At 39.3% G+C, this 23393-nt stretch overlaps 1 protein-coding gene across 1 annotated transcript in view; it reads right to left on the reverse strand.

Annotated features, from left to right (window-relative positions):
- CCDC141 (coiled-coil domain containing 141) overlaps positions 1 to 23393 on the reverse strand; it is a 192082-nt gene that overhangs the window by 85131 nt on the left and 83558 nt on the right. Inside the window, exon 7 of the mRNA XM_058549342.1 lies at positions 2326 to 2520. Within this exon, the coding sequence (XP_058405325.1) occupies positions 2326 to 2520 (195 nt within the window). The remainder of the gene's footprint in view (positions 1 to 2325; positions 2521 to 23393) is intronic.

Genomic DNA, 23393 nt, shown 5'->3' on the forward strand with positions numbered 1-23393 from the left:
CTTTCAGACTAGAAAAAATATTTTAAAGGATTTTGAAATTACATTAATTTTTAAATCCAGCACTTTAACTAGGTTATTTAAGAGTGTTATGCCAAAAACTGGGTAAAGTGGTGAGCATTTTGTAAAATTTGGAGAGTCCACAAATTGAATTAAAAAAAAATACCATTTACAAGTCTTGAGAAGAATTTCCTTCATTAATTTAAATGGATTTACCTGCTACATTATTTCATCATTTATTGCTTCTTAATACTAATATGGTAAATAATTCATTTCAAGAGTTATCATTGAACATCCACTTTCCAAACTCCAACTTCTATTTTTGCTGAGGTAAAAGTATCCAGGGGACCAGCCCCGTGGCTTAGCGGTTGAGTGCTAGCACTCCGCTACTGGCGGCCCGGGTTCGGATCCTGGGCGCGCACCGATATACCGCTTGTCTGGCCATGCTGAGGCCGCATCCCACATACAGCAACTAGCAGGATGTGCAACTACGACATGCAACTATCTACTGGGGCTTTGGGGAAAAAAAGGAGGAGGATTGGCAATAGATATTAGCTCAGGGCCGGTCTCCCTCAGCAAAAAGAGGAGGTTGGCATGGATGTTAGCTCAGGGCTGATCTTCCTCACAAAAAGAAAAGTATCCAGCATTTTTCACATTGAATTCTTAGATTTGGAGCTGGAAATTATTTCCTTGATGCTTTGGAATGGAAGAAAGAATTCTACACCTTTCCAAGTGCCACTTAGCTACAGAGAATGCTATAGTATAGATAAATATAGTAGGGATAAATCCCAATGGAATTTATTATAATTTGAATGCCATGGCTTTCAAATGATGAAACAGAGGACTTAGAAATCAAGTCTTTCGGGTTAAGAAATATAATTTCTCAGGATTTGATCTGAATTACTATATGAGTTTGAGAAAGTAACCACTCAGTTCTTCATTTTTTTTTAACTACTATTTCAAGAAATATTATTCCTCCTCCTTCAAGCCCAGGAATAATGTAAGAAGAAAAATCTCCCTGGCAAGATACCAAATAATGAGAGCAGAGAAGGCAAGAGCGAGAGAGTGAGAATGAAAAAGAGAAAAACTCTACATTTTGCAGAGCTATAAACTACAGGGGTTGAGCTAGAGCATTGTGTTATCATAGCAACATGTTCTGAATTGTTTTCCTTAGAAACAGAATTAACTGCCTGGCAGATGACCCACTGGTTTTGTAGAATGAGGGGGTAATGTAAGTTAAGAAGTCGCTTCTTCAAAGACAGGATTGTTGAAGAGAAACTTAACTAGCACCTACCGTTTACTTAATTCAAAACCTCCAGTAATAAGCTATATCTGTTTCTTCTCTTAAAACAAATAAATCCCAAACAACAAATAATTTGACATAAATATTTGTTTACCATTTGTTACCATAATTCTGGCACCCCTATTTTGGAATTTTACTGTTCAGCCTGTTCAAGTTTCCTACTAGTAAAGTCCAAAATTAAGTAACTATTTTGATATATACCAGGACATTATACTCTGACTGTTGATGTCGTGACTTTAAATCACAATATAATCTAGCTTCTGGAGGTTCCCCATTAATTTCCTGTCACATTGTCCAGTTTTAAACACATCAGTGAAACTTAAGGTATTAAAAAATTCCAATAGGGCATTTTGAAGGTGTATGTTAGATTGGGAAAGGTAGAAAAATTTTTCAGATTAGATCACCAGCCTCAGAAATTGAGCCCTGCTCAAGCGATGTGAACAAGTGAGCATTACCACACAGCGGGAGCCACCTGCTACAATCAATACTAAATGAACCAACCAGGGGAAGCAGAGCACTTCTCCAACTCAAGAAGACCTGGAGACAGTCCAGAGCAAGACTTCTCTTTGGCTGACTTAAAAAGCAAGACCAAGGCAGGGCAATCAGGTCAAGGCTCTGCTTCTAGCCTTACGGTTTGCATGCAGAAGGCTTGCAATATTCATGGATCTTTACCTGATCAATGAAAAAGGATTTAAAAATGGGAAAGATTTTTTTGGTAAACGTTTCAAGGTTTCTTTTAACCTTGATATATTTTATGATAATTCCCTCCATCCATGAGAAACACTAGAGAGTTGGCACAAGTATCTCCCCCAAACAGACCAATGATGGCTCTAAGATAAAACTCTCATGGGAGATCTTTTTTTTTAAGTGACCATTTACACATCAAAGCATAGAGTGTCTTAGTTTTGAGAACCAAATCTACATGGAGTCTGGACTTCTGTGACGTGCTCCAGCCTGTTGAAATAACAGGTCTCTTACTGGTCTGCCCTGATCACGTAAAATGACCAACATGATCTCAGACTGACCTTGTTAGCGCTGTTAAAAAAATCATTTGCCTTTTTTAACCAGGTCTTCCTTTCCACCATGAGCCGACCAAATTCTTCTTGAAGCTGATTCAGTTTCTGGTTAGAGAGCTGTAGATGTTCTTTCTCCACATAGTCCCTGAAGAGCAGAATCCCAAGTGCTTCACTCTTTAGCTTCTCAACGGCAGAATTCCATTCCTATAAGAGATCATTCTCTTCAGTTCATTTCACACATCCTCCCCTTTGTAATCTCTGATAAGACTCAGAGAACGTTTAGATGTGTGGAACATATCAGAAACCTGTCATTATATTTTCAGATCGTGAAGGAGTAAATGCTACATTCCAAGTTTGAGTACCAAGACGTAGATAAAAAACAGAAGGACACAGAAAAGAGATTAAAAAGGGAGAGGTGATGATAGTAGAAAAGGGCAGCTGGGTTGGGAGGTGTGATAAGATGGAGTGTCCGGTTGCCCTGAATACAGGTCACCTCCATTTCCATTAATGCTACCTGAAAATGTACCCAAAATTCAGTCAACAGTGTTTCTCAATCTCTAACTCATTTTGACCTATTTTTATTCATTCAAGTATAAAAAAGTCTCTCACAATTCGGTCTCATTGCCAAAGTTGGCAAATGTGTACAAGAAAGGAAGATAAATCTCATATTTTATGGCTGTTGTTTTTGCATCTGCTACACTTAGAACTTAAATTAAGATCTGTTATTCTCCACAAAATTAATAGTTGTTATTGTGCAGTATTCCCTCCTTCCTGACCCCAGTTTCACCTCACAATGCTTCACTCTTAATGATATACAAACATTTCAGAAAAAGAAAAGAAGTTGCTTTTTACTCTCTGTTGCGTGAGGATGAAACACAGTAAGTAGAGAAGAAATAAGAGTTGGAGTAAACCAAACATATAAACATTCAATTTATTTGAAGGGAGATTGAAATTTTTTACAAAAGAATTGAAGCCAGATCCAGTTTCATAAAACTGTGTTTATCTCTAACATGGCAGTCTCGTTAGTGAATTTTCTGGCACCCACCTCATCTGAGATTGAATGGTGAGCATAGGCTGTTTGATAAAGCATCGGAAATTTAGCACTAAATTTTAAAAATCGCAGTCTTACTCCCTCCTGGCTTGTTCCCTGGTGCAAAATGTTCTGTTCTTAAGTTACATTTGTTATATTATATTGTACAAAATAAGTATAATTTTAGTGCAATTTACCACTGCCATTTTCATTCATTTATTTCATGAAACATACTAAATACTGTGTACCTGGCAGCACGCTAGGATAGATGTCTCCGAGAATATAAAGGAAGAATAAAATGTAGTTCTTGCCTTTAACAATACACAAACTGCTATTTTATATAGTTTTCATATTTACTTACATTATTAAATGTATTAAATATATGCTGGTACATACACACACATACACACACATAATATAGTATTTTAAATAACAATTACTGAATGTTGAAAGTAGAAATTGTACATATTATTTTATGGACTCCATAGAACCTGTTCTAGTATTTGTGCAAGAGAAAAATATTTTGATAAATGGGTGCAAGAGTAAGGATGGTAGATGAAAAGATTGGCATTTTTTGTGCACCTGTTATAAGCTTGTGGTTTGTAAGTATAACCCTCACAAACTTAGGTTAGATATCATTATTTTCCCAGTATTTACACAGGCTCGAAGGAATATGTTACTCAAGGTACATATCCAACAAGTGGCAGAACCAGGACTAGTTCACAGGTCTGTACATAATGCTACATTCCAGGAAATTGAGGATAGAGAGCCTCCAAAATCTCCAGATTTCTCAGTGGGTGCAAAAACAGTACTCTTAGGCATGAATATGGGTTATGTGAGTTCTCAAGATCCTTCATTTTTTGAAGAGTTATTTTGTTCCCACTTTAGGACAGCTGATATGTGCCATGACGTTCTTTCGTAAAGCACTGTAAATAACCCACCCACTTAAAAACCATTACCTTAACCTCATTAGGAAAGGGCAAATATTTCTAAAGCAGTTAGCACAATTTCTGGCACCCAAAATAGGCTCTCACTAAATGTTAGCTCCACTTTTCTTCCCATCCGTTTTATCATGGTTCATTAGCATCTCAAAATTCATTCTTGACTTATGGGAATTCCTGTTTCCCAGTTTTAAAATAACGACAGCGGCAGGATTCTCCAAACATTATTGATCAGTGTTATGTATTGACCAGTATTATGGGATAAACAAAATAAAACAGGTTTCTTGGCTGCAGTACTTCTCAGAATCTTTAATATGTTAACATGCATTAAGACTCCTAGAGGGAAACGTGTTGTGAAAATATTTTGGACAAAATCTTTTGACCAAAAAACCATGTGTTTGTTAATCATCTCAGAAGACCAATGCCTCAGTTGGAACAATGTTGGGAAACACTGTTCTTATGGCTAAAAATCACCTATGGATTTACCTGCTTTCATAATTCTTCGTGTCTTTCCTTTTTTGTTTTGTCTCTATCCCTCCAGCTACTCAATTAGTCCATTTCCTGTCTGTCGTATCCATTCTCCCATTTCTGTCTGTTAAGATCTGTGGGGCATTAATCCTCAATGAACTCAAGTGAAGAAATGCTTAATGCATATAGCAGGTAATTCGTTAAAAAAATTGGCATTGACCAGAATCTTCTGTGTCCGTTAAAGAGAAATAGTTTATAACTATTATGTGCTCAGTCTAGACAACACTAAGCTCCAGGGTGGTGGTGTCTCAACTTCTGCAAGACAGCAAGGGTTGATTTTCCTTCCTATATGCTGGCACTCTGCTGAATACTTTATGTGTACTATCTCATTTAATCTTCACCACAGCCCTACAAGGTAGGAACTATTATTATCCTCATTTTACAGATGGGGTAACCGAGTCTCAGAGGGAGGAAGAATTTGCCCAAGGTCTCAACACTAGTAAGTGAAAGAGCCAGAATTCAAACTCAAGTAGTTTGACTCTAGAAACTGCTTTCTCAATCAGCATCCCAGCCTCAGCTCTTCAGAGAAGTGATGGTGCTTTTCACACCCCAGAAAGATTAAACACATTAGCTTAGAATTATAGAGGTGAAACTTCCATAAGGACTGGATAAGGCCTTGGAAATGATAAAAGTCTTAAATGACCCTGGGATTTTCCGATTTGAAATCAGAAGCCTCATTATTTCTAAATAGACACAATGCTATTACATATATAACTGAGAATTTACAGCCCAAATGCAAGCTTAATTTTGCTTAGCAACTGGCTCAAAATAATAAAGCTCTTCTCTGAATAAGAAGAGAAATATCTGTTCTCTAATAGTGCTCATAAATCTGCCTTTAGTATAAATTTTGCAAACAACATTAAAGAGAGACCTCTGGAGTAGAGCTAAGTCTCTGAAAACCCACTTTAACCTTGTGCTTCACATTGTGTTGTAAAAAGTGGGCTGTGACCTTCCAAGGAAACTGTAAAGGACCATTTTGTGCCTCTTATCTTTCCTTATTCTCCACGCTTGGTTTTCTTAATTAAATTCTCACCTGAACTCTGTGGGTATTAAATGAAGCTGGGTCCATTCAGTATTTCTATTCAATCTGCTCAGAAAATCGTTTCTGTTTTCTTTGGGCAATCTATAGGCAGTTTCTATATCATTCTAATGAAATATTTCCCCAGCCATTTTTCTAGGGGATGCTTCCACTATTTTATTTTTAAGGTAAAACTTTCAGAGTCATCTGAATCCACCACGCTATTTAAAAAACAGCTGTCACTGTTGTCAAGGCTGGAGGAACCCAATGGAGAAAATCTTGGTCCATTTTCTCTAAGTCGTTGCTGCCTGCCTGCTAAGTGTTAAAACTCTGACTGAGTTTCAGTCACTTTGCAATAAAATATTTCCAGTACTTGCCCCCACCAGCAGAAAGCCAAAGATTGCCGTTTCCTTGGCTTTTCAGTTTGACAGAGATGTGCTTATCTCCGACCCAATAAAGACGTGTGGCCCTGCGTGTTCCTGGGCTTAGGGTGTCTCCACAGGTCACTCCATTATTTTCCTTTTTCACTCACAGCTGCAACCCTTTTAAACTGTACCTTTTAGTCTTCCATTTGCTGAGGAAATGGAGCTTCTCTTGGATCCCTTGATGGAAAGGGTACTTTTAAGAGATTAGTGCTGATAGACAGAAGGTGAAAATGATTTCTTCTTTCCTTTTATTTTTTATTTTTTTACAGTCCCAGGTTAGCTCTTCAAATGAAGTTATGGATTGGCATAAAAATTACCCAGCAAGTAGATTCAGAAAGAAAAAATATTAGCTACTCTTTTTGAAAAGAAACAACATAATCACAATATGTTTAGTGAGTTTTTTTTTTTTTTGGTGAGGAGATCAGCCCTGAGCTAACATCCGCCAGTCCTCCTCTTTTTTATTTTTTTGCTGAGAAGACGGCCCTGGGCTAACATCGGTGCCCATCTTCCTCCACTTTATATGGGACGCCGCCACAGCATGGCTTACCAAGCAGTGCGTCGGTGCGTGCCGGGATCCGAACTAGCGAACCCCGGGCCGCCGCAGCGGAGCGCGCGCACTTAACCGCTTGCGCCACCGGGCCGGCCCCTGTTTAGTGAGCTTTTATTCTCAGGAAAACTTTCCTGTAGTTGAGGGGATTTAATGACCCAACACCGTGTGGTAAATTATTTTCATTACAAACTTGACTTCAGAAGGTAATTTTTAAGTGGGAGAAGATGGACAAGAAGCAATAGGGAACGTATTTGTGAACTACTAAGAAAACACCAGTGTGGAGACGATTGGCCAAAATCACATCTGGCAGAAGCGTGTGTGGAGCTCATGTATAGTTGCCATCGCATGGCTATTCCCTGGGACATCTCATCAGCTACTGCTCATTTCTTGTTCAGCCTCTGCGTCTACAGCCCTCTTTGGTTCAGCAATGAGGAGAATTAAGTCACTGACACAAAATCATAGAATTTTACATGATTGCATTAACAGATGGAACAAACAAAATAAACCTGGCAATTTAAATCAGAGAATATTTGAAAGTCTGCTTGGAGCAGGAATTTTGTAAGAAGAGATGTTTAGATTTTTGAAGAGTGGCAGTGAGCCCTTGAAAAGGCAAAACTCTGATTATGCCCACTTGGATTGCAAATTGGGCCGCAGTTTCCTCCCATGCTCCCTTCCCGGGCATTTCTAGCTGACCTCTACACAAGCAAGGGTCATCCTGGAGAGAAGGATCTCAAGGGGCCGGCCCGGTGGCGCAAGCGGTTAAGTGCACGCGCTCCGCTGCAGCGGCCCGGGGGTCGCCGTTTCGGATCCCGGGCGCGCACGACGCACTGCTTGTCGAGCCATGCTGTGGCGGCGTCCCATATAAAGTGGAGGAAGATGGGCACGGATGTTAGCTCAGGGCCAGTCTTCCTCGGAAAAAAGAGGAGGATTGGCATCAGATGGTAGCTCAGGGCTGATCTTCTTCACAAAAAAAAAAAAAAAAGAGAGATGGCTCTCAGCCCACTCTTGGATGAGCACAGAGTTCAGTGCCCACAGGCCATTTGAACTTTGCCCTCACTGTGATGCATTTCAGCAAAGCACAGATTGGAAACAGGAAGCACTGTGATTTTGTGTGTCACCTGGAGATGAAAGAAGCACGATGTTTCACTTCCCAGCCGTAAGGCAGAGGATCACAGCCACTGAATCAGGGAGAGCTTGTGGGTAAGAGCGGAGAATGGGGGCTGGAAGTACACTTTTTATTTCAAACTTAGTAAGTGGTCTCACACCGTGGCACGCTTTGCTTTTCTGAGCCTGACTTCCCTGCAGGGCAACGACAGCCACCACCACCTCACTTATGCTTCTGCTTCTCTAGGGAATCACCTGTAAATTTAATGATGAATTGGCTGTGCTTCAAATTCCTGGATTTTGGGTCCTACCAAAACTTGGGTTTTTAGCTATATGTTCCATAAATTAACCCTATCAGGATTGCGACTGACAGTCTATAGTAGAAATGACAGATAACACCAAAGTAATTTTTGAGTAATAGTTGCTGTTTTCTTTTTCCTCAGTCCATTCAAATATTCTAAAAGTTGCAGGAAAAAGAAAAAGAAAACATGGCTTGGAAGTTTCTTGTTTCCCTTCTTCTGTTCAGTGCTTGGCCACCAGTGCTTGGAGCCTCTCGTTCAGCTGCACAGAGCAGGGTGCTTGTTGCTAATACTGAAGCCAATGGATGTGTGGCAGAATAAATTTTTAGAATAAAATAAAATCATAACAAATTTTACTCATAAGCCAATCTTCAAAATAATGATTGAAGCAGCAATTTATTTTTTTCTTCCTTAGTTCAACATAGTTTTTCGATGAAAATTTAATTACATGGGAAGTTGGGGAGAAATTTTCCCAAGATTTGTGTTTTCCAAGAATCATTATTTTTTCTTTAGTGTCTTGTTCATGTTTTTCATAGATTTCTTGTTCCTCTTATTCACATTTTCTTCAAGCTAAGTAAGGAACCGAGCCAGATTTGAGAGTATTGGTGTTTCCATTTTTAGTCAAAATTAATAAGTCTAGCTGGCCAAATTATTTTCATCTAACACAATTTGACTACAATCAAATTGCGCCACTGGCTGACTAGGTGGTCCCAGTTTATATTAATGTCCTCAAAGGACTTTTACTTTTTAATTTTCTAGACAATCTGTTGGAGATATCTTCAAGATCCCAACACATAATTCAACTATGGGGGGGATTATTAGGTTTTAATGTTCATTTCTTGTGAAGATTTCCTTAAATGAAATAGATTAAGCTGGGAAGGAGGAGATCCATATACTTTACCCACAAGGACCATCAGATAGAGACTAGAACAATGGCTCTTAAATCTGACTGACTATTATCTCCCAGGAAATTTTTTAAAACACTTATTCTCATACCCACCCCATATCCACTGAAACATAATTATTATTGGTAAGGTAGAAGAATACATATTTGTAATAAACTGAAGCACTTTTTTTGAAATCAGAAACAAACAATAATACTATAATCAGTCAAATTTTGAAATGATTGGACTAGAATATTCTAAAATATTTAATGAATAGATGACAATAGACCTAGAATAGTTTCTGTGTAATCATGCCAATAAATGGGGAGGATGAATTAGATAATAAGAGTAGTTTTAACCTTAAAATTTTCAACTAATTTGACTCTGTGTAAATTACATTATTATATTAATGACTCCCAAATCTACAATTTAACTTCAGTTTTACTAATTACTACATTCACTCAGTAAGTGTTGTGTTAAGCTGTGGAAGATACAATGACAAATAAACAAAATCTTTACCCTTACAGTCCTTAAATGATTAATATACCAATCCGTCATGAGTTTAAAACAGCTCTGGTGCAATGTTGGATATCGTTAGTCTTAATTCATAAAGAAACTGAAGCATTTCTTTCTCCTTTTACTTTCTTCACATTGTTGTGTCAGGCAAAGGAGCCACTGATTTAAAAGGGAAGTAGTGAGTTTAAAAAAGAAAAGCTGCTAGGCCAGCCCCATGACCGTGTGGTCAAGTTCAGTGCACTCTGCTTCGGTGGCCCAGGTTCAGTTCCTGGGCTTGGACATACGCCACTCATTGGCTGCCGTGCTGTGGTGGTGATCCACGTACAAAATAGAGGAAGACTGGCACAGATGTTAGCTCAGGGTGAATCTTCCTCAGGAAAAAAAACAAAAGCTGGGAGACGGTACAAAACTGATCAGGTTTTTCTCCCCCCAAATTTTCTATACATCTATACGATTATCTTTCACTTTCCTTGCAAACTTTTTATAACCATATTTATAATACTTATATACTATATCTTTATTATAGAAAAAAACTTTACCTCTAATGGTGTGGAATAAATTGTCTTCTAACAAAATCCAGTCAAGGCTAGAATTTCTTCAACTCATATCTCTTTGTGTAGGCTCTGGTTTTCACCTAATCACTATGTATATGCACAGGATTCTCATTCCATTTTCATTAATTTGTGACCCAGCAGCAAATGATACTGGGATAGGAACTTTATAACTCTCCTACACTGAATGTGGTACATTCTAAAAAGCATTATGTAGCACCTCTTAATAACACCTAACTCATACAAGAGAGACCACTGTAAGCTAAAATGGAAAGCAAAACAAGTGTTTAGTGGAAGGAGAAATCAATTCTGATTTGGGGAATCTGGGAAACTCTCTTATAGCATTTTAAGTATGGCAAGGAGTTTCAACTGGTGAGTAAAAAGTGGGACTGGGGAGAAGGCAAGGCACTGATTCAAGCAGAAGAGACCGAAGCAAGGGTGTTGGTTGTTACCATGGAGACGTGGAGGATGATTCTGGATCATGAGAGAGATGGGACTAATTTGGAAAATTAATAAAAGTTTCTTATAGGAAGTGATGTCTGAGCCGAGCTGAGACCTAAAACAAATGGGTGAGAGTTACCTAGGCAAAGAGTGGAGCTGGGGCAGAGAGTGAAGAGTGAGTCCATGGGCAAATGTCCAAAAGAAAGCTGGTCAGGACCAGATAAGAAGGGCCAGCACCGAAAAAACAGACTTGTGAATAACATTCCCTAGAGAGAAGTTTTGAAGGCAAAGCACCGCTGACTAAAGGGGAGTGTGGCGAAGGAGCAGAGAAGAGAGCTAAGGATAAACAGAGGGAAGAGCCTGTACTTGTACAATGGCTGCAGAATGAAAAGCCCACATCAAAGAAAGAGAAATAGGAAAGGAAAAGAAATCATTACACAAGCCAAACCAGGAGAGTCCTGCTAAGAAACATACATGACAGCCAAATGCAATGTGTTATCTTCAACTCGAAGACATTTGAAAACGGACTATCCAGTAGAAAATATGATGGTGTCAATGTCAAATTTTTTTAATGTACTAACTGGATTATAGTAAAAGAAGAAAGCATCCCTGTTATTAGAATATATGTTGAAATATTTAGGGTGAAAATACATAATATTCACAACTTATTTTGAAATGATTCAGGAAAAAGTATATATATGTAAATACATACAGAGATAGAGAAAGAAAATATCACAACATTTTAACAATTGGTGAAGTGTATATGGACATTCATCATACCATTCTTTCAAATTTACTGTGTGGAATTTCAAAACAAAATGTTAAGGAAAAAGTTAGTAAAGTTAACAACTAATAAATAAATAATAATAAACAGTTAAGGAAAAAGAAAAGGAAATCTTATTAAACAAAGAAACTAAAAAACTCATTCTTTGAAAGCAATCCAAAAGGTCAGTCATTTGGTTGACAGTTCAAGTAATATGTCCCTACAACGGAATACTCTGTAGCAATAACAAAAGAATGAGAACACTGCCTATATACTAATATGGAAGGATAAGCAAGTAAGAAAAGTAAGATGCAGAGCAGTGAGCTTAGAAGGCCACCAATGAGGTAAAGAAAGGACAAAATAAGGATATATGGTTGTATTTGTTTACATAACATAAAAAAACTAGACAGATAATAAGAAACTAATAACAGTAGTTACTTTGGACACGATGGAGGAGGATCTGGTAGGTGGAAATAGAGATGAAAAAGAAATTTTTTATTACAGGCCTTTTTATGCACTGTTTTTTAAACAATGGGAATATATTGGTCAAAAAGTAAATTAAATATATTGAAAAACAAAGAAATGTAATTCACCAAGTAAACAAAATAAAAGAGAAAAACCAAGTGATAATCTCAATAGGTATAGAAAAAGGCCTCAATAAAATTCCATGTCCATCCGTCATTTAAAAACAAAAAAAAATCCAAAATATGATGAAGGACAGATGCAAAAAATAAAACAAAACAAAATAAAAAATACTAGACTAAGGGGCCGGCCCGGTGGCGCAAGCGGTTAAGTGCGCGCGCTCCGCTGCGGCGGCCCGGGGTTCGCTGGTTCGGATCCCGGGCGCGCACCGACGCACTGCTTGGTAAGCCATGCTGTGGCGGCGTCCCATATAAAGTGGAGGAAGATAGGCACCGATGTTAGCCCAGGGCCGTCTTCCTCAGCAAAAAAGGAGGAGGATTGGCGGATGTTAGCTCAGGGCTGATCTCCTCACAAAAAAAAAAAAAAAAAAAAAAAAAAAAAAAAAAAAAAATACTAGACTAACATCATACTTAAGGACGAACCATCTGACGCATTCTATCTCAAGTCAGGAATAAGATAAAGATGCCCACCATGACTGCTGCTAGTCTTCATTTCACTGGAGGGCTTATCTAACATAATCAGACCAAATAAATAAACGTATTAGAAATAGAAAGGATGAAACATTATTGGCATTATTTGTAGATGTATGATTTTCCACCTATAAAAACCAAGAGAATCTAGAAAAATAGTTGAAATCAATAAAAGCGTTCATCAAAGTTACTATATACAAGATCGATATAAGAAAATCAGTAACATTCCTATATCGCAACAATAGCCAACTATGTTTTCTAATAAAGATCCCATTCATAAAAACAAGAAAAATTCTCAGGTAGTCATTTGTTCATTTAATCAACAAAGTTTATCAGGCAGGCCTATTCTTTTACGCCAAGCATTCTTCTAAAGGCATCAGCTAGGCCAGTGAACTTGGTAGTGGGATGACGAGGGAGCTCCAGTGTTAGTGGTGCTGGTGGTGGTGCACTGTGTATTTTATATTGTTTATAACCAATCAACCTGATAAATCAATACATTATCTAATTTGTTAGAAGCTGTGGAATAAAGACAAGTAAAGCAGGTTAGGGGACTTCAGGGTTCTGTGCAGAACGGGAGTTGCTATGCAGTGTTAAACCTGGTGGTCAGGGTAGGCCTCCTTGACTAGGGAGATTTGAGCAAAGATGGGGAGGGTGTAACGCGATGAGCCAAGTGCGTGTCTGGAGAAAGAGCTTTCCAGGCAGAGGACACAGCTAGAGTGAAGGCTCTCAGCTGGGAGTTTTCCTGCCTGGTTGCAGGAACAAGGAGACCAGCGTGGTGGAGCTGAGTGCCGGCAGGAGGAAGCAGTAAGACAAGTGCAGTGGGGGCAGAGCAGGAGGGCCACATCAGCAGGCGCTTTATTCTGAGAGAAGTGGGAGCCGTGGAGGATGCTGAGCATAGGAGAGACACGATCCGACTTAAAAAAAACAAAAATAAAACCACTGGGCTGTCACTTGAGCACACATCGCAGGGGAGAGGTCCAGGGATACAAGCTCAGAGACTCATGAAGAGGCTACTGCAATTAGCCAGGCAAAGATGGAGGTGGCTCATTCCCCAGGATAGCAGTGGAGATGAGGAGAAATAATAAGACTCTGGATCTATTTAGAAGATACAGCTCAGGTGATTTCCTGTGAGTAAGAGTAAGAGGAATCAAGACTTTTTTTTTTTTTTGAGGAAGATTAGCCCTGAGCTAACATCTGTTCCCATCTTCCTCTACTTTACACGGGACGCCACCACAGCATGGCTCAATAAGTGGTGTGTAAGTCTGCGACCGGGATCCAAACCTGTGAATCCCGGGCCGCCAAGGGAAGCACAAGAACTTAACCGCTAAGCCACCAGGCTGGCCCCAATCAAGACTCTTTTGACCTGAGTAACTGGAAGGATTGAGTTGTCCTCAGCTGAGATGGGTCAAACTAGGTGGAAGAGGTTTTGAGTGGGAAGATGAGGAGTTCAGCCCATGACATCCTTTTGACTCTGTCTCTCTGGAAAGGCTGTGCTTAAGTGGCCGAAGTCAGTACTTACTACCCACCTTCACACACACACACACACTCACATACACTCACATTCCGTTAGCAAATGCTCTCATGGAGTCCACCCAAATATGCCCTAAGCCTCTTAGCTGAGAACAGCCTATTCAAAAAGACTATGAAGAATAGAGTTTCAAGTTGCCTGTAAGAAAAACAAGATCCCAAATCTAAAGTAGTAAGAAGAAACTAAATACTCAGCGGTTTTCAAATACATTTTAAAATGTGCAGATGTGTGTGTAACATCCACAGCCATTGGGTTTTCTCGTTCCTGAAATGCAGAAGCAAAATGACTGCAAAGCCAGCTACCATATAAGGTCAGGGGACCCTGCACATCCCTCCCAGATTGCAGGAATGCCTCAAAGAAATGGTTTGAAGCCCTTAACATGTTCAACCCACTCTGTTTTCAAAGGCACTGCATAGTGATAGGTAAGGAGTGACAGTACTTTTCAAGATATGAGGGTTCAGGTAGAACATATACATATACTGGTGGCATCAGACACTCTGATCGTGTTAACATCATTTCCCTTTCCTGTTTCTTGTGACAATTCACACAAACAGAGAGGTGCCTAACCCTCTCTGATTACTCCCTAAAGCCCCCCTTGTGAGTAGTCCTTTTAAGTCTTTCTCAATCTGGGTTCCCAGGGACTTACCAAGCAAATGAAAACTTTAAGTCTCTTTATCACTTGTCTGTGGAATCTAAAAAAAAACGTCAAACTCATAGAAACAGAGGGCTGGTGTTGGGGGAAATAGAAAGAGGTTGGCAAAAGTGTACAAACTTTCACCTATAAGATGAATAATGTCTGAGGATCTAGTGTATAACATGGTGACTATAGTTGATAATACTGTGTTGTATAATTGAAACTTGTTAAGACAGTAGAACTTAAATGCTCTCACAAAAAACTATGTGAGGTGACAGATGTATGAATTAACTAGATGAGGGAATCCTTTCACAATGTATACATATATCAAATCATCATGATGTTGACTTTAAATACATATCTTATAATTTTATGTGTCAATTATACCTCAATAAAGCTGAAAAAAAAAAGAAGAAATTTAAATCTCTGGATGCACAATGCCGTGAATTCCTGTATTACAAGCACCAGGTTTACAAAGACTCCAAACAGCCTGTACCACCCTTTCTGTGCCTATATCCCCCACTGACGCCCTATTTCCATTACAGGAACGTGAAAGATTGCAGCGTCAGAAGAAGATGAAGCGGTGCTCTATCTTTAATAGTAGGTGCAACTTAGAGGCAGCATTGGATTTGGCCACTCTGCAAATCACTTCACTTTTCAACACTGGCTGAAATTCCACTCTTGTGTTTGGGTTAATTAACATTCACTTTCAAAAAATTGGAAGTGGGGTGGGGTGGTGTTGAAGAAAGAAAAGAATAAAGAAAAACAAAAGTCAAGGATGGTTAAGAAGTTGGCAGACAGTCACACGTTAGTGTGAATCAGAGTGCTTTCCTCCTAACACTTGAGAACTGCAGCACTACATCCATCTTTCATGGAGTTTCTTTTTTGTGTGTGTGTGTGAGGAGGACTAGCCCTGAGCTAACATCTGATGCCAATCTTCCCCTTTTTTCTTGAGGAAGATTGGCCCTGAGCTAACATCCATGCCCATCTTCCTCTACTTTATATGGGACGCTACCACAGCATGGCTTAACAAGGGGTGCATCAGTGCATGCCCAGGATCCGAACCTGCGAACCCTGGGCCGTCGCAGCGGAGCGCGCACACTTAACCGCTTGCGCTACCAGGCCGGACCCTTTCATGGAGTTTTGACCATTACTTCTCTGTGCCTAGAATCAAAAGTCTTTCCATAGACTTTTGCTTAATCCATAGTCTTGATGATGATCATCATGCAACAGAGAGAGTGACTCCTGACTTCCCAGCCAAACTGAAAGTCACTTTTAAATGACAGCAATTTATGGGCCGGCCCCGTGGCTTGGTGGTTGAGTGCGTGCACTCTGCTGCTGGCGGCCCGGGTTCAGATCCTGGGCGCGCACCGACGCACTGCTTCTCTGGCCATGCTGAGGCCCCGTCCCACATACAGCAACTAGCAGGATGTGCAGCTATGACATACAACTATCCACTGGGGCTTTGGGGGAAAAATAAATAAATAAATAAAATTATAAATGACAGCAATTTAGAAGTCCACCAAGGGCTGACTCAGGGTAACATTCTGCTGCCAGCCTCCTTTCCAATGGAATCATCTATTGACCAGCAAACACTAGCTGTGTTTAACTCCTGTGTCCCAGACCCCACTACTGAGTGAATAAGCCATGGCCCCTCTTTTTGAGAAACTCACAGTTGTGGCTAAATCAGATGTGTGAATGACTAAAATGCCAGGAAAGATGGAAAAGATGCTTTAATTGAGTAACAGGCAGTACTCTATGAAAAAAGAAGGGAAAGACAAGTGCTGGAGGGATTAAGAAGCTCCCCTGGAGAAGGAATCTTGACCTATGCTGAGCCCCAAGGTCATCTGACTAAGATCTGCATAGGTTCACCCTCTAGGTTGGAGTGGAGACGGAGCTTTAGATAGACCCTCTCTGCCCAAAGTACTGACCTCAAAATACTGTCCAGACATCCTAAACGTTGGTGCTACTCTCTTTGTCTTGCTTCTCGGTCAGTTTCTGTTGGGCCCAGTCTTGAATTACATACCAAACTGTGTACAGCTTCCATCTCTGGTTAGATTTTCTGACTCAGTGCTAACACTTTACCCTGATTTCACTTTGACAGCACACTCTATTTTCATTCTACTCCTCCTCATCTTTGGTAACCAAATTGTGACCTCAGGCTATGCCTGCTTTTTAGTTTTACTGTTCCCAGGTCAACTCTAACACTATAATATGCAATTAACTTTGGAAAAGAGAAAGAAAATAAGGGAAAAGAAATTCTATGCTGAGGGGACAGACTAAATCAAGACTCAGAGGTGAGAACATATGTGGTAGGCATGGGAACCATCAATAGTCCAAGGAAGCCTGGATTCAGGGAGACTTACAGGTCGAGAGGCAGGCAAAGGGCAGATCACGGAGCACTTTTAATGCCACAAGAAAGAGTTTGTACTTTACTCTGTACCCAAAGGGAATTTTAGGAGATGCTTGAGAGAAAAATGGCCTAGTCTCAGCTTGTCCAAAGGTAACTTTGATGACATCACCAAAGACTAATTGTAAAATGGGAAGACTGGAGGCCCAGATGCCAGTTAGGAACGCGGCAGGATGATTGACTGTGTTCTTCCTATATTGTCCTGTCTGCTCTGTTCCAAGAAGACAGTCAATAGTGCCTGTGTCCCTTTAGCCTCACTGAATTTATATTATGACTCACAGCAGAAGTTACCTGCAAGTCATTTCGCCTCCTGTCTTTTGTAAAAAGACTAAGTCCATTGATGACATTATGATAGATGTGGCGAAGGAGAAGGAGAAGGAGATAGAGGTGAGGGCCATGAAAAGACAGGGAGATATGGCCAGACCTGGCACTAGATAGAAGGCTGGCTGTGAGATGAGGCACGAGGAGGTGCACGGCCCTCTCAGGGCAGTGCCATGAGGCAGTGCAAGGCTTCCCTGGGGAAGCTGTGTGTTCCCTCCTGGGACACTGAAAGTTGGGCCAGCCTGGGCCCCCAAACAGGCACAGAGCAGCAGAGCTGCTGAAACTGCAGTCTCCATACAGACTGAGACAGTGATCGTTTCAGAGCAAACCACAGGGGACCGATGAGCAGAGTGGCTTCTCCAATGCTGTGGTGCTGTGGGGGCCCAGGAACAGTTGCCAAACCCTGGGGAAAGGGAATGCCAATAATGATAGAGATTGGATGTCCCACCAGTCAGAGGCTGGAGTTCAGAATCAGGCTTATGCTGATGAACGAGAAAAAACTTTAAAAAACAAACAAGCAATATGTCATTCAAGTATTGTAGTTTATAGGCTCATATTCATGTTGCTATACAACATAATTGTAATGTCTTAGCCAAAGATTCTGAGAATCCAAACTAAAGCGGTGAGCCTGGGATGAGAAGTGGAGAAGGAGAAAACGAGGTAAGAGTTCACCAAAACTGAGAGGTGATCTGAAGTGAGGGGAGAGGGAGAATGGGGAGCTAATGTGACTCTGAAGTCTCTAACCTGGGTGACTGAAGAACTGCAATGTCTTTAGCCAAGAAGGAAAACGGAGGAAGATTTGAAAAGGAAAGTAATGATTTTAGTTGAGCTGGAAGTGCTGCTAAGAAATCCGTGTGTAAATCTTCCACAAGAATTTCTAAAAAGAAGCCTAGAGTTGAGAAAAGATATATGGGTTGGAGATAAAAAAAAAAAAAAGTCTAGAAATCATTAAAATAAAAATGATACTGTCATTATGGGATTAGATAACTCCACATGAAGAATGTATAAAAGGAGAAGAGAAAAGAGCCAAAGATTAAGCATTATATGCAAAGGGAGAATGGAGGAAAAATTGGTATCGAAAGAGATTTAGAAGGAGCCAGGAGCCGTCAGAGAGATGAGAGAACTAGAGAAAGTGCTATCTCAGAGTCCAAGTGCATCACGGATTTGTGGGTGGGGAGGCCAGGGAGGCAGAAAACGAAGTAGTTGTATTTGTTTCCTAGGGTTGTTGTAACAAAGCACCACAAACTTGGTGACCTGAACAACAGAAATTTATTCCCTCACAGTTCTGGAGGATGAAGTCCAAAATTAAGGTGTCAACAGTGTTGGTTCCTTCTGAGGGCTCTGAGCGAAGGACCTGTTCCAGGCCTCTCTCCTGGCCTTGTATTTGGCTGTCTTCTCCCTGTGTCTCTTCACATCATCTTGCCTCTATGTGTGTCTTCCTCTGTGCTCAAATTTCCCCTTTTTGTAAGTCATATTGAATTAGGGTCCACCCTAATGACCTCATCTTAGCTAATTACATCTGCAATAACTCTATTTCCAAATAAGATCACATTCCGAGATACTGGGGGTTAGGACTTCAACATATGAATGTTGGGAGACACAATTCAACCCATAACAGTAGTCAAAAAAAGGTGGAATAATGTCTTAAGTGTTGACCAGCAATGTTTTTGTTTTTTGATTTTGTAAGAGACTTAAATATAATTGAAGGAAGAAGAGATGGGGTGACTGAAAATGAGGTAATAAGAATGAAGAGAGATACAAAATGAAGAAGAGATGGGAAAGGTGGGATTTAGAACAGTGGATGAAGGCTTAAATTTGGAAAAGAGAGAGCCAGCCCTGATGGCCTGGGAGTTCAAGTTCGGCACGCTCTATTTCAGCAGCCCGGCTTCGGTTCCCAAGCATGGAACCACACCACTCGTTTGTCAGTAGCCATGCTGTGGTGGCGGCTCACACAGAAGAACAAGAAGAACCTACAACTATATACAACTATGTACTCGAGCTTTGGGCGGCGGGGAGAAAAGGAGGAAGATTGACACAGATGTTAGCATAGGGTGAATCTTCCCCTGCAAAAAAAATTAGAAAAGAGAGGAATTGGAAGTAAAAGGGAGAAGAGAAGTGAAAAAAAGACAAAAAGTTATGACACAGAAGAAAAGAGCCAAGCGATTTCACTATGTGTAACTGACTGAGTGACTCTGAGGTTAGGTAAAGCCTGGTTGAGAATTTTAAAAGAGCACAGAAGTTTTGGACTGGTTGTTATGGAGCCTGGAGCAGGGAATTAAGAGACGAAAAAGAAAGGAATTTGTAAGGCTAACTGATAATAGATCATTTCTTCTTAAATAGATCTAATCAGGAAGATTATACTAATTGTTTCATCTTCTTTCCAAAGTAGGAAGAAACAAGAGAAAATGGGTGATTGAGTTTACTCGCAACTCCTTGGTCCATACCGAATAGTACAACGAGGCAAGCCAAGGTGAAAGGAATGGGGGGGGGGTGATGAGAGCAGTTTTGGGTGATGCTGTGGAACCAAGTGTGGCATCAGGAGTGGGAAACTGAACGGAAGGCCTTTGGAGAACATCAAGAATCTAAGGCCGTGGTATAGAATGTCACCAAATGGATACTGAAGCAGCACAGGAAGATCGTAGGGATTTAGGGCATGACTGTGTTAAGACATAAGAAAGTGCCTTTTCAGGTGTCCACTTCAAATAAACTCAATTTCACATATTGCGATGATGATAGCAATATTACCTTGAGTTGCAATAATAGTAACTATAAAAAGCCATGCTTTGTGGAAATTTTTACTTAAGGGTGAGAAATGACCAGAAAAAAGAATAAGGAGGAGAAGAAGGAGAAGAGGAGGGGAAGAAGAAGAAAATAAAAGAAAATGTATGAACAATTTTTGTAAAGGTCACAACTGAAAAAACAGAGAAACACTTTTTCTAAGCGTTTAAGCTCAACAAGCTGTTGAAGATTCTGGAAGCAAAGTGACAGCAGGTAGTTTTAAACCTAGTGATCATAGAGTGCAATATTCTTTATTTGCTTTCTTACCTCATCTCCTTCTTAGATAGGCATGAACAATTCTGAGGGACTTTTTATATCAAATTTCCCTTGGAAATGAAAGCATACAGTTCACTAAGCTTTAAATTAACCCACAAGTTAAGGCTAGAGCAGGGTTACCAACGTGAAAATCCCATCATTTTGTAGATTTTCCCAACGCTTTCAGACAAATTCAATACTATTTATACATATTTTTGCCTGTTAGTAATGAAATTGTTCCTAATTTATGTTCTGTGAAAAATGACATCTGCTTTTAATTGGGATGTTCATTAAAAAATCAGACAAGTAAAACAAATTATTCACTAAAATGAAGACAGAGGAAGTGAAATGCACCAATGCAGGTGTCTTCACTGTTTGGAGACGCACTTCATTTCTGCCTCAAGACATTTCAGATTCAGACTCTATTTTATTTTTTAAATTAGACAAAACATTATAAAAGAAACAAACTCTGCTTCCTTTCATAGATTTTCCTTATAATCATCAAAGATGATGTGAGCTGATTTACTGAAGCAACACGTTTTAGAGTGGTTTTACTATGTTTTCACATACCTTCAGTGAAGGAATTTGGGGATGTAATGGAAGTCCAAATAGCAGAATAGACAGCTTCTTTATACAGGTTAACATGTGCCACGATGACAAGAAAATAGCTCAACAATGCTTGTGAAACACTTGGAAAATATTTGGATAACCTGGAAACTATGATTATGTGAATTCTGGGTATTGCTAAATGCGCCCTGACCAACACAAGAGACCTATAAGTAGCTCCTTTTGTACCAAATAGTTCATATAAGTGCTATTTCTGAGGAAATAGTCCTATTTTAAAAAGTAACAAGAAGAAAATTTAAATATTTGTCTTATAATCTTCAATTACTTGAGTAATGGGTCTAGGAATAAACACAAACAACAACAAAAAAACAAGTTCTAAGTTCAGACAATTATGCCCACACCTTAAGAGACTCAAAGATTTATTTAGACTTACATCTTTCAAGCTCTTACAATGACCCAATATTCCGACACTATCACTTAAACTCTCTTTCATTCCTCTTCAGTTCTTTCCTTCATAACCTTTGTTACCCAAATGGTGGTCCAGAGACTAACAGCATCAACATTACATCAGAGCTTGTTAGAAATGCAGACATTCAGGCCCCACTCCAGACCTGATGAATCAGAATCTGCAATTTAAAATCCCCAGGTAGTTCATTAGTACACTATAGTTTGAGAAGCTCTGGTCTAGAATACACTGAAAGTGTGGCTTTTTACAATTAGACTGATGAGCAAGAGACAAATTCACGAAGAATATGGAAGGGGAAATTTGCAGATGATATGATCTTATATACAGAAAATCCTAAGGAATCCTCAAAAAAACTATTAGATCTAATAAATTAATCCAGCAGAGTTTCAGGGTACAAGATCAACCACAAAAATCAATTTGTTTCTACAGACTAGCAATGAAAAATCTGAAAAGGAAATTAAGAAAACAATTCATTTACAATAGCATCAAAAAGAACAAAATACTTAGAAATAACAAGGAGGTCCAAGACGCATACACTGAAAATTACAACATTATAAACATTGTTGAAAAAAATTAAAGACCTAAATAAGTAGAAATGCATCCTGTGAGCACGGATCAGAAAACTTAATATTGTTGAGATGGCGATACTGCCCTAAGTCATCTACAGATACAATACAATCCCTATCAGAAACTCAATGGCCCTTTTTGAAGAAACAGAAAAGCTAATCCTAATATGTAGAATTGCAAGGGACCCTGATTAGCCAAAACAATCCTGGAAAAAAACAAAGTTAAAGGACTCACATTTTCAGATTTCAAAACTTACTGCAAAAGCTACAGTAATCAAAACAGTGTGGTACCGGTATAAGGATAGACATACGGATCAATGGAATAGAAGTGAGAGTCCAGAAATAAACCTATACATCTGTGGTCAATTATTTTTGATAATGGCGCCACGACCATTCAATAGGGGAAAGAATAGTCTTGTCAACAAATCGTGCTGGGACAACTGGATATCCACATGTGAAAGAATGGAGTTGGACCCTTACTTCACACCATATACAAAAATTAACTCAAAATGGAGCCAAAACCTAAATATAAGGGTAATGCCATAAAATTCTTAGAAAAAAGATAGGGGTAAATCTTCATGACCTTGGATTTGGCAGTGGTTTCACAGGCATGACACCAAAAGCACAAGCCACAAAATTAAAAATAGATAAATTGGACTTCATCAAAATTAAAAACTTTTGTTGATCAAAGGATGCTAAGGACAAAGGGCATGAATAGACATTTCTTCAAAGAAGATCTACAAATGGCCAACTAGCCCATGAAAAGATCTTCAACGTCACTAGTTATTTAGTTATTAGGGAAAAGCAAATAAAAAACCACAATGAGATGGCACTTCACACACACACACACAAGGATGCTTATAAAAACCTTTTTTCAATATAAAAACAAAAATAGAAAATATATTTGGTGAATGTATGGAGAAATTGACACCCTTGCACATTGCTCATGGGAGTGTAAAATGGTGCAGCTGCTGTGGGAAACAGTAGTGGTTCTTCAATAAATTAAACATAGAAATATCATGACCTACTAAATTGACTCCTAGGTATATACTCAAAAGAATTGAAAACAATTGTTCAAACAAAAACTTCTATGTGAATGTTCACAGCAGCACAATTCACAATAGCCAAAGGTAGAAACAACCAAATGTCCATCAACTGATGGATGGATAAATAAAATGTGGTATATTCATTTCAATGGAATATTATTCACCAATAAAAAGGAATATGTACTGAGATATGCTACAACATAGATGAACCTCGAAAACATGCTAAGTGAAAGAAGCCAGACACAAAAGGCTGCTTATTCCACGTATATGACATATCCAGATATTTCCATTGGTAAAGCCATAGAGACAGAGAGTAGATTAATGGTTGTCAGAAGCAAAGGGAA

Source organism: Diceros bicornis, chromosome 10 (genome assembly GCF_020826845.1).
Source record: "Diceros bicornis minor isolate mBicDic1 chromosome 10, mDicBic1.mat.cur, whole genome shotgun sequence".
Lineage (NCBI taxonomy): Eukaryota > Metazoa > Chordata > Mammalia > Perissodactyla > Rhinocerotidae > Diceros > Diceros bicornis.